The 12,271-nt window shown below is 51.9% G+C and overlaps 1 protein-coding gene across 7 annotated transcripts in view; it reads right to left on the reverse strand.

The window, feature by feature from the left end:
• Window positions 1-3,772: 3,772 nt before the first annotated feature.
• IGSF21 (immunoglobin superfamily member 21) overlaps window positions 3,773-12,271 on the reverse strand; it is a 269,749-nt gene continuing 261,250 nt past the window's right edge. For all 7 annotated transcript variants that reach the window (XM_060310412.1, XM_060310420.1, XM_060310418.1 and 4 more), the window contains 4 exons: window positions 5,759-5,844; window positions 5,155-5,347; window positions 4,698-4,736; window positions 3,773-4,003 (listed from right to left, as the gene is read on the reverse strand). In XM_060310412.1, the coding sequence (XP_060166395.1) occupies window positions 3,930-4,003; window positions 4,698-4,736; window positions 5,155-5,347; window positions 5,759-5,844 (392 nt within the window). In that variant the 3' untranslated portion in view covers window positions 3,773-3,929. The remainder of the gene's footprint in view (window positions 4,004-4,697; window positions 4,737-5,154; window positions 5,348-5,758; window positions 5,845-12,271) is intronic.

Here is a 12,271-nt window from a genome sequence, read left to right on the forward strand (position 1 = left end):
ACCGTCTGGTCACTCAGAACCACAGCCCTCTCCCTTTCATTTTCATCAGCAGCCAGGGCTCCTGGGGGAGTCAGCCCCGACGACACTGGCCTTCCCATCCCTGCCCCCATCCTGGAAATGTGAAAGCGCGCATCCGGGTCTGGGCGTCATGTGGGGCTGTCAGCTTCCCTGCAGGGGCAGAGCCCAGAGAGAGACCCTTGTTTTTGGTTTTGTTTTCTCTGCTCTGTGTACGTGTGTGCACTTCATAAAACATATAGCCTTTCTGGGGTCAGGATGGCTACTCTGAAAACCTGGGTCCTCGTGTAGGAGCCATGGTTGACGATTCCATGTCTCCCCTCAGACAAGGTGGCTGTGGCCCCTGGTGGAGACGGCTGCTGGCATCACAGAAGCCTGCACGGTAGGCAGGTCCCCAGATCTGCTCCTGCCCAGCCAAGAGCCCAGCCAGGCTAGAAGCAGGAGGGCTGGACGTCTCCAGTCCCATGAGGTGGGTTGGGGTAGAGGGGTCATGTGACTCCTCCTCTCATGTGACTCCTCTCGGGGGTGTGTGTGGGGCCCCGAGGCACAGTACCCCAAGGCTGAGAAGACGGTGACCCCAGACCTCGCTTCTCTCGTAGGTGCACAGGCGGAGGGAACGGGCACAGCAGATGCTGAACCGCTGCCCTGGAAGCGGCAGCACTGAGAGATCGTCACGTGCCTCCCCCACTTCCTGTGACCAAGTGTTCACAGCTCGAGAGCCCAGGCCAGGGAAGGGTGGTCCTGTCTTGGGGCCGCCGCACATGGGACTGCCAAGTTCTCCTTGATGAGCCCAACAACAAGGGCTCGGCTGCCCAGGAGGGGGATGGAGGTGGCCCCGTTGAGGCCTGGCACCCTGGGGGCAGGGATGGGTCTCTGCACGGACCGACAGCTGGACTGACTGACCTGGAGCCAAATGGTGGAGGTGGCAGAACTGACTTTGATGCCCCTTCCTCTCCTACAAGACCTGGCTGTGAAGTCACCACCTCCTGGAAGCCTCCCCTGACCTGTCCAGTCAGGACAGTCTTTCACCCCTTCTGTGACCCTGTTGTGTTCTTTCACGTTTTTGTTCCCATACTTACTACATGGCATTTCAGTTGCTCTTTTCCTCGACTCTGTCATTCTGGATGGATCAGGTGCTCTTTACAGTAAGATCTGCCCAACTTGTCTTGGTGTTGCCCCTGCCTGGCGTAAAGCCACAACAGGGGGATGCTCAGAGTCTGTGAAATGAGTGAGTAAGCAGGTGGACAAATAGACGAAGGATCCGTCTCCCTGTCAGGCTGGGCTCGGTGTCACCCATCCCTCCTTCCATCCCTGCAGGCCTAGGTTGAATAAACCATCCTTTTCAGCCTGCTCAGGGCTCAACATCCTCAAACTCAGACCCCAAAGCAGACGGCCGCCCTACCCGCTGTGGACCTCGAGCCTCCCAGCTGGCTCTCTCTGGGCACGTCCCCTGCCACTTTCTGTGGTTCATCCACTTGCTGCTGAGATATTAACGCACCTTAGGGGTCAGTTGAGCCCAAAGACCACACTGTTAATAAGGGAAAGCAATTCCAATTTCATGCCTACATGGGCTTCCCTCTATTAAGACAAAAAGAAGGAATAAATCTTTTTTTATTCCTTCCAGAAAACAGGCAGAGGCATTGTGTAACATTGGCTTAGGTAGGATTGCTGGCAGGTAACAGAAGGGGGAGCCGCTGGCTCACGTGAGACAGAGCAGGGTTTTGGGGAAGAAGGAAGTCGGCCGAGGAGACAGGCGGTGCAATGTAGTTGTTGCTGCTGACCTGGCCTGGATGTTTATATTAATGGATATGAGAGACCTTTCAACACTTGAAAATCATCTTCTGTACTGTTGCCTGCAAGATGCAGGCAGGCAAATATGTATCAAATAAATGGAGCGTTTAGTTGTTACATTTTTGAAGGAGAAATTGCAGTGAGGGGCCGTTTGGGCTTCCCAGTTGAAGTGAGAGTAAGTCATGGTGGATGGGAAAGCACGATTCCGGAGCATCAGGCTCAGAATGGGGGGTGGCGTAGATTGTAAACACGGCCCTGATCCGCCTCCTGACCTGTATCTGCTCATTATGCAACATGGCTTCGTAGTTCTTCTCATCTAGAAGTGGAATAGATTTCTCCATCCCTTGAATCTGGGCTGGCCTCATAGCTTGTGCTGGCCAATACAGTGCAGCGGAAATGACAGGAGGGCAAGTTCCCCGAGGTCAATGGGGTGCGACAGACGTGGTCTGTGCCACTACGAGGCCTGACCCTTAAAGTCATCCTGTGTGATTATATGAGTTTCCTACCACTGCTGTAACAAATTACCACCAATTTAGTGGCTTAAAACGAGGAAAATGTATTCTCTTAAGAGTCCTGGAAGTCAGAAGTCTGCAATAAGCCTTGTGGAGCTGAAAGTGTTGGGAGGGCTGCTTCCTTCTGGAGCCTCTGCGGTTGAGCCTGGTTCTTTGCCTTCTTCAGCTTTGAGGCTGCCTGGATTCTTTGGCTCGTGGCCCGTTCCCTGCATCATGACAATCTCTTGCTTCTGTCATCCCATCTCCTTCTACTGCTTTCTTGCCTCCCTCTTTTAAGGACCCTTGTGATTACATTAGGCCCACCTGGACAACCCAGGACACTCTTCCCATCTCAAGAGCCTTCAGTTAAACACATCAGCAAAAATCCCTTTTGCCAGGTAAGGTAGCAGATTCACAGGTTCTTGGGCTTAGAACGTGAGCATCTTTGGTGGGGGAGCTGTTATTCTGCCCGTCATTCTGATCCTGCAGCCCTCTCTTTCCCTGCCCTGCAGATCGTAGAGGCCACATATTCCAGTTGGTTTAGCTGCAGGATAGAAGAGGATTACCCAACCTGCCTTGGGCTTTTCATGAGCCCCAAATAAGTTTTTATTGTGTTAATCCCGTAAAACTCTGGGGTTAATGTGTTACTGCAGCCTAGCTTCTCCTCTCCAGATCAACACAGTCTTCCAGGGCTCTCCTTGGTGACCCTCAGGTTTTGGCCACAGCTCAGAGATGCCAACCCCACCCATCTCCAGACATTCTCAGCCCTTCCCTCCAATAGCTGAATGGCATGGGGAACCTTCTAGTAGTTGAACAGGAAATTCTGGAACCTCTACCATTGACTTATATGTGAAATTGATTGACGTTAGCCTTGGCTATGTGACTTGCTTTGGCTAAAGGAGTGTTCAAGGACATGACAGGCCAATGCCTTAACTGCGCTTCCATGGTTTGAGTTTTTTTTCTTTAGCTAGGATGATCTACCATAAGAGGATCAACTGTCAGACAGCCACAGCCCCTTTAGCCTAGGCCCCAGAGAAAACAACCATGGATGAGACCTGTGCCCAACCCATCCCCTGGAATTCAGCCCAGATAGCCTGTTGCTTGAAGCAGAGCTGCCCAAGTGAGTCCAGACTATATCAGCTGAACCACTTTGTCCTAAACGTAAACACAATCATAAATACTTGTTGTTGCCTGCCACTGTGATTTGGGTCCCTTTGTTATGCAGCATTATTGTGGCAAGAGCTGACTATTACACTTGGCCCTGAGGGAACTTGACTTTCCTGAGTAGAGTCTCTGGCCACTTCCCACAACTGGATTTGTGTGAAACAAGGAGCTGCCCCTCCACCCCTCCTCCAGGGAAGAGCATGCCCTCCATGTCCTTCATCATCCCCCTCAGTGCCCGTCCCGAGGTTGCATGTCCGGAGGTGCCCAGTTGCTGCTATAGACCAGGAAGAATACAGAGCCATAGACCGAGGTGGGGAAAAATGTTCTGTTTTAATTAAACTGACCAAAGAAGCCAAGACATGGACAGAAAGAGACTAAGAACAAGACTGGAAGTAGTTTAGAAAAGAAATGAAAACCAATTGCAGAGATGTCAGTGCCAGATGGAATGGAGGGAGCAGGGCTGAGCCTTCACGTCAGCTCCAGGACCACTGTCAGGGCGAGCACCAAGGTGAGCCGGATGCCAGCAGGGCCAGACGTGGAACCTGTGCAGGGAGCAGCGTCAGGGCCTGTGACCCACCCGCTTTGCTTTCTGGGGGGCACAGGTGTGTGGAGCCGGGGGACCGCAGAGCTTTGAAGGGCCCCAGCCAAGAGTCTGGACTTCAGTGTTAGGATGGGCTGGGTTCAAGTCCTAGCTCTGCTATCTGTCCCACCTGGTTGTGCGTGACCTCTTCCCTGTCCTAGGCCTGCTGGGTGGAGGTCAGGCTCCCCGGTGGCCGTCAGGACACTGCAGTGGGGACTAGGCGTGGGGGCCTCCATCATGAACTGTGAGATTGGCTCACTGTGGGAAAGGGAGGGCTGGCAGGCCTGGGGGGAGTGTCTGTGTCCCATGGGGTGGTGCCCAGCTCGGGGGCAGCTGAAGGAGGGCAGTATAAAGGGCCCCACCATCCTATGAAGTGGTCAAGGGCCCCGGATCACAACCCCACGGTCAGCGCTAGACACATCTTCTTGGGACCACGGCAGCCGAGCTCTCTGAGAGAGACTTTGTCCCTCGAACTCCCTGCCAGCTGCTTAGGGATGCTTAATTGCTTTAGTGCCCACTCCTGACCTTTGACCCAGACTCGGCCCAACTAGAGGTCAATTATGTGCCTACGGCATGAGGGAGGGGCAAGGTCACACAAAGGGGCCGTTTGGGGGACTAGAGCTTTTAAGCTAGAAGCTCTGAGAGTGGAGACTTACCATTGGAGTCCTCCGTTCCTTTTGGGATATTTGGGTTTTCTGTTGGGAAGAACAGAAAGAGAACTAGAGCATGGATGGCATTTGGAACTTGGCGAAGGAAGCCCCTCATCCAGCACCCACTGTGTGGTGTCATGTGCACCCTCTCAGGGCAGCCACACGGCCTCTGCGGGCTGGGCGGTATCAGCCCCATTCTACAGATGGAAAAACTGAGGGAGGGGAAACAGTTTGCCCAGCGTTGCCCAGCTGCTAAGTGGTGGGTCTGGGATTTGAACTCAGGGTTCTCTAGCTCCAAAGCTGTTATGGTTTTAACCACTGAACTGTAGTGCTTCCCTGTGGGGCACCCTCTTAGGGCAAATTTATGGGACTTGGGCCCCTACTGCTCCCTCCTCCTTGGGAAAGCTCCAACCAGGGGCCTCCCCAGGTAGCCCTCCCGATCCGCTAGTTGGGCGCAGCGTACCAAACACGATGAGCCGGGTGTGTGTGTCGGTGGAGCCCAGAGGGTTCTGGGCCGTGCAGCGGTACATGGAGCCGTTGAGCTCAGCGGGAACCCGCTCCAGCACCAGCTCCTTCCCGTCAAACTCAGCGCTGCCGTCCAGGAGGCGGCTCCCAACCCGCGTCCATGTGAACATGGGCTCTGGGAAGACTTCGTTCTGTTGGCCAGAGCAGGAGAGAGTCGGGTCACAGGAGGAACCATTCTGCCGGAACAGGAAGGGGCCAGAGGCATGGCCTGGCCAGGGTGGGTATTAACACATCTTCATCGGATGGGTTGGGACTGGCTGCCCAGACCCCAGGAAGGAAAGGACTCTAGGGCTGGAAGGAATGTCAAGATCCATGTGCCATGTCTGCTCTAAGTTGCAGGTGGGCGAGCACATCCATGCGTGCACCCCATGCCATTCCTCGTGGAAGCCAATTCTGCCGTGACACAGATTAGGAGACTCGGACCAGCTGGCCGTGCTGGAGGTCAAGGGGAGGGTCTCAGAGCATGCCGCCAGGAATGCTCATGCCCCGTTGGTGCCTGATGACCGCCCGCCACCCTTGCAGATGCTCAGAGAGAGGCTGACCTGAAATCCATGGACCAGAATCCTCACTGTGTCCCCGACCCGGGCTCTGCTGGGCGTCATCATGATTTGGGGTCCTTTGGGGGCAACTACAGGGAGAGGAAGGCCAGGTCAGAGAGGTGTGTGTGTGTGCGGGGAGAGGAGACTAAGCAAAGAAAAGAGGTGCTGGCGGAACGGAAGAGAAAGTTCCCATCCGGATCATTCATTCATGCCTGCATTCATTCATACACGTTCATGCCTGCATTCATTCATACACGTTTCCCGAGCCCTCGCTGGGACCTGGGGATTTAACGGCGTACAGAGCACAGTCCCTGTCCTCGTGGGGTTCACTCTCAGTGGGGTCAAAAGACGAGCACAAACTGGTGTAACAAGGGGTCAGATCGGAGAAGCCCAGGGCACAGTGGAGTCAGGGACATCCAAGGGGGGTGCCACCTGGGAGACGACTCAGCTGCTATAACAGGGAGAACCCTGCTCCAGCGCCCAGCCCTGCTCAGAACACCCACACTCCCACCTACACCAAACCCTTGTGAGATGCGCTCCTGCCTTTATCATCCCCATTGTATAGCTGAGTTAACTGAGGCTCAGAGAGGGGAAGTAACTTGTCAAAGTTCACACAGTGAAGAACTGGGATGAAATTTCTGGTCTCATTACCCCTGCTCCAGAGAGCCTTCTACCAGGTTAATATGCCCCGTGGGGTTTTTCTGGAATCTCTGGGTTGGAGGTGAGTGGAAGGTGGCAAAATGTGGGGGTAACCATCTCCCTCCCTGGGCCTGGACTGTGCCCTTCCGGCCTCTCTTCCTCACCTGCTTGTATCACTTCTTTCACTTCTTTTAAGTGGCTTAACTTCTCTGAACTTGGGAGACAAGATGCCCAAGGGTGCTGCTCTCCTATGAACCAGAGCACATCGGGGATGGAAGAGCCACTGGGATCACTGAGTCCAATCTCTCAGGTTTCAGATTGGGAAACAGGCCCAGGGGTAACGAAGAGGCTTATCCAAGGTCACCCAAAGAGCCAGTTTCTCTTGTCCCATGACGTTTGTGCCAGGCTTCTTTCTGCCAGGTCCATTCATCACTCATTCATTCATTTAACAAGTAATCATTGAGCCAACTGTGTGGCAGGCTTTGGGGCAGGGCTGGGGACGCAGTGGTAATGGAGACACGTGCCTGCCGACACAGAGCTTACACTTTAGTTGGGGAGACATTTGACACACAAATAAGTACGTGAATAAGAAACTACTGGAGAGCCATGGCACTGTGTGGAGAATTGGACAAGTGGGGAGTGATGGTCTGAGTGTCTCTTCCAACGAGCTGACATTTCAGCTGAGATGAAGCTCCTGAAAAGGGTTCCAGGTGGAGGGAACAGCCAGGACATGGCGCTGAGGTGGAAGGTCAGGGGTGATGGGGGTGGGGACTGGGCCAGACCCCATAGAGCTCCCTGGGCCAGGGGGAAGCGATAGGGTTTTGATCAGAGTGCCATGCTCTGTGCCACTCTCCTTGGACATCTTCCAGGGGTGGCGGCAGGAGAAAAGCTTTGTCCCCAGGCCCTGGGGCTGGCCTGGGTTCTCCTCATCTGTTCCACCTGCTACCCGAGCCTCTCCTTCCCACTCAGAGCTGTCAGAGCAGAAATCAGAGCAGCTGGCAGATGTGGGTGATTTCCTAGGCACTGCCAACCAATTTCATTCATGAGACCAAAGGACTATTAATTAAACCACGAGCAAGACACCTGAAGGGCCGTGTGGGGCAGAGGGAGGCATCAGTGGGAAAGCCAGGCCTGTGAGGGGGAGGGAATGGCAGGGAAGGTTTAGGCAGCTTCCGCTGCTGCGTCCACCCACGTAAGAAAGGAGTCTAGTCTGTGTGCCCCTGGACCAGTCACTTCCCCTGGCTTTCCCCAAACACAGGGTGGGAACAGCCAAGGCAACCCTTGTCCACCCACCACACTGGGCTGTTAGGAATATCGGGAGATGGTGGGTTTAAGGGCTAACATTTGTCCAGAGCGTCCTAAGTGCCTTGCGCTCTGTGACGTGCTTTATGCACGACCTCATTTACACTTCCAACCTCTCGAGATTGTCCCCATAAGGCAATGAAGGCTTGGGGAAGTCAGGTAACTTTCTCATCTTTTTAATGAACATTCAAGTGCTGTCAAGGTCCCCTTGCAGGTGAGAAGCGCCGCATAGGCTGGTCTGGCCCTGCGTCATTCAGTCTCCTCTTCTCGTCCTGCCGGGATGGCACTGTCCTGCTGCAGCCAGCAGGGGGCGTGGAAGGGCATCCCTGTCCCGGAGAAGCGTAAGCAGGAGAACCAGGGCGGACAACCTCGTCTCCTGGGTCAGATTCCTAACTGCCTCGGTTCCAAAAGACCCCACCCACCCACTTCGGGCCGCGCCTGGGCCTCCTGGCCCCAAGGGGAGGGAACTCACATTTATCAGGTGCCTGACATGTGCTAGACGTCATTCTAGGACCGTCTCACCCATCTTGGTGTTTACGAGGCAGGTTGCCATGAAACCCATTTTGCAGGCCGTAAAACTGGCTCCCAGGAGGGCAGTGGCTTGCCCGAGGTCACACAGCAAAGAAGTGGCAGGGGCGGGACCTGAAGTTGCACAGGTCTTTAGAGCGAAGCTTGGAACCCAGGAGTGGAGGAGGGGGAAAGCTGGATGCCTTCTTCCACGTGGGCAGCCAGACCCCTCCCCCGCTGCCCTGAGCTGCCAGGTCCAGAGGCTCCTGTGTGGAGCTGACCCCGAGAGGCAGAGGGTGGGTAGGCAAGGGGTCTGCTTTGCCCTCACTCTTCCAAGCTCGATCCTGGCAGCTGCCGACTGGCAAGAGCCTTGGTGGCAGGTGGCCCCTCTGACTCCTGCCCTCACTGCTGCATCCAGATGCTTCTGGAAGCCGGGCCAGCTGATGTCACCCACACGCTTCCACCACATGCTGACACCCACTAGCAGCTCCCGGTGGTCAAGTCCTGGCCCCTCTCTCCTGCCCCTAGAACACATCACTGAAGGTACCTGAAGGAAGGTTCTCAGCCCCCGGGACTTCCCTCCCCTCAACCCCTGGACATATGGAAAGAGTGGGAGTCAGGAGACCCAGGATTGAGGCCTGTCTTCTACTCTCCAGTTATGTGACTTGGATGAGTCAATCCAACTTGTTGGGCCTCAATTTTCTCACCTGTAAATGGGGAGAATAGACTGCTATCCTACTATTTGAGGAGTTGCTCTGAAAATGACAATGGGGGAGAGATATGAGATGGAAGTGTGAAGTGGTGTGCATCTGTTCAGGGGCGTACAAAAAATCCTGATTATATAACTGCTCTCTTTACTCTCCTTAGCATTTTGCTGCAAGGAGAGCCTTGTGAAATCTCACGGAAAGCTCCTCTAGGCGCCCCACCACAGGAATTCTAGGTGTTCACTAAGACAACCACGCACCCACTTATTCACCCATCCACACATCCATGCGTCCATTCGTTCATCCAACCAAGCATTCATTCTATCCATCCATCCATCACTCTCTCATATTATTCATCCCTCCATCATATCATTCATCCATCCATCCAAGCATTTGTTCTATGCATTCATCTATCATTCCATCATATTATTCATCCCTCCACCATAACACCCATCCATCCATTTTCCATCCATATACCTACCCATAAACCTACTAATCCACTCACACACCCATTCATTCATCTACTCGAACCATCTAGTTCTTTATGCCTAATCTGTGTCGATCACTATGCAGGCCAATGTTGGGGATACAATAATGAGTAACAACAGTAGCTTATATTTACTGAGCACTTACTCTGTCACTATGCTAAGCACTTTGTATGCACGCCTTGTTTAATCTTCACAACAACCCAGAAAAGTATTAAGTAATTGATTATTAGGGAAGTGTTTATTAAGTCATATGTTACAGATTGTGCTGAGCCCTGTACCATGTGAACAAGGCAGGTAAAGACCCTGCCCACGTGCAACTTAAATTCTAGTGCAAGATCCAGGCAATAAGAAAGTATATCATATACTTGCACGTGGAGATAAACACAATGCCAGAAAGCAAAGCGAAGTAAGGAAATGATGGGGCCAGGAGGAGGAGGCTGAAGTAGGGTGTTCAGGGAAGGAGCCTCTGAGTAGGAGATTTGAGCAGAGATCTGATGAAGGAGGGATTGAGGATACCTGGGGTAAGATTAATCTAGGCGGAAAGGAAGCACAGTGCCAAGTCACAGAGGTGGGTCTGAGCTGGGCATATTCAAGGAAGAGTAAGGAGAACCCTGTGGCTGGAGCAGATGTAACAGAGACGAGTGTGAGAGATGAGCACCGTGGGAATGTAATTTTAGATGTGATGGCGGTCTAGAGGATTATTTTGTTTTGTTCTGACTTTCATATATTTTTAAATGGTGAGGAAACTCACATAAGGGAAAGGCACTGTTCTTAAGAACACAATTTGACAAATCTTCATAAATGTGAACATCTGTGTCACCACTATCCCAGCCAAACTCGAGAACATTCCCATCCCTCCAAAGGTCCCCTGATGCCTCCTTCCAGTCAATTTCCACCCTCCGTAGGTAAACACTGTTCCACTTTCTATCCTCAGAGGTGTGCTCCATGTTCTAGGAGTTCATATAAATGGAATCGTGCAGTCTGTACTCTTCTGCCTGACGACTCTCACTCAGCACAATGTCTCTGAACTCCATGGTGTATTAGGAGTTCATTCAACTGTATTGATGAGAAGTGGTTCATTATATGAATATATCACAGATTTGTTCATCCATTTTCCTAGTTACGGACATTTGGGTTTTTTACAGTTGTCGTTGTTGTTGTTATGCATAAAGTTGCTGTGAGCATTCAGGTCTTTGTGGACGTATGTTTTCATTTCTCTTGGGTAGATACTTAGGAGTGAAATTGCTGGGTCATAGAGTAGGGAGGGGTATTTTTATCTTTGTAAGAAACTACTAGTTTTCCAAAGCAGTAGTACTCTTTTATACTCCCAGCCCTGTATGAGGGTTCTTATTGTTCTACGACCTTGCCAACATTTGGTGTTGTCCGTCTTTCCCATGTTAGGCATTTTCGTAGTTGTGAAATGGTATCTCACTGAGGTTTTAGTCTTCATTTCCCTAATGATGTATATCTTTTTATATGCTGATTAGCCACTTGTATATCTTCTCTTTAAAATCTGAGTTATCATTATTGATCTGCAGTAGTTCCTTATATATTTTGGATACAAATCCCTCATCATATCTCTGTACTGAGAGTATTTTCTCTCAGTTTGTAGATTGCTTTTCCATTTCGCCACATTTCACTTTCTTAAAAGTATCTTCTTAGGAGCAGAAGATTTGGATTTTGATTAAGTTCAATTCACCAATTTTCAAATTTGCATTTAGTGCTTTTTGTGACTCTTTAAGAAATCCTTGCCTACCTCAATGTCACAAAGATATATTCCTGTGTTTTGCCCTAGAAGTTTTATGATGCTGGGTTTTACATTGAGGTCTGGGATTCATCTCAGGTTAATTCTTGTGTGTGTGTGTGTGTGTGTGTGTGTGTGTGGTAGAGGTCAGGTTCATTTCCTCCTTAAGTGTGTCCAGTAGTTCCGGGGCCATGTATTAAGAAGCATTCTCTTTTCCCATCGAACAGCCTAGGGACCTTTATCAAAAATCAACTGACTATATGTGGGTCTATTTCTGGGCTCTTTTTTTGTTCTATCAATCTGTCTACCATTGGAGGGTTTTGGGTGGGTGTGTATGTGGATTTATATTTTAGATCAATCAGAGTGGAGAACAGAAATGCACATAAGTGGAAGCAGAAAGGCCAGTTTGGGGGCTACTGTAATAATCCAGTGTGAACTGCCGGTGCTTAGATGGGGTGGTCGGAGAGGAAACCATGAGACAGGGTAGATGTGGGATATATTCTGAGGTTGAGCTGCCAGGGCTTAAGGATGGCTTGGCTGTTGGGTAGGAGAGAAGAGGGGGAAAGTGGGTGACTCCAAGGGTTCTGGCTTGATCAATGGGAAGAGTGTAGTTGCTATCTACTGAGATGGGCTCTAGGACCACCAGGCGTCTGTCTTCTTAGGGGCAGTGGCATCTGAGCTGGGGAGGGCATCCCTGGCCGCGGGAACAGAAGAAGCAAAGGGTCATCACAGAGAGGCATGCCTCAACCCTTGCTGGCCTAACTTTTAAAGTCCTGACCAGATGACTGGATTCTGTGCCCCGGGGTCATCTCATGCAGCCCTCTGTCTCACCCCCATGGCCAGAGTACAGGGTGCCTTGATTGTGTGAAGGGTAAGCACTCACTCAGGACCCCTCTGGTTCACACCACTCTCCACCGGCTACACCCACTGGCTCCATGGGTCCTCACCACAGCCCCACCGGATGGGCAGTAGAGCTCAGTGGTTAGGAGCATGGGCTCTGGGGTCAGACCTGGCTGGGTGACCTGAGGAGAGTTGCTCTAAGCTTGGGTTCCCTTACTTATAAAATGGGGATAATGATGGCGTCTCTCCGCTGCCTGATAGGGTCACTGCAAGGAGATCTTGGAGAAAAGCA

Source organism: Globicephala melas, chromosome 1 (assembly GCF_963455315.2).
Source record: "Globicephala melas chromosome 1, mGloMel1.2, whole genome shotgun sequence".
Lineage (NCBI taxonomy): Eukaryota > Metazoa > Chordata > Mammalia > Artiodactyla > Delphinidae > Globicephala > Globicephala melas.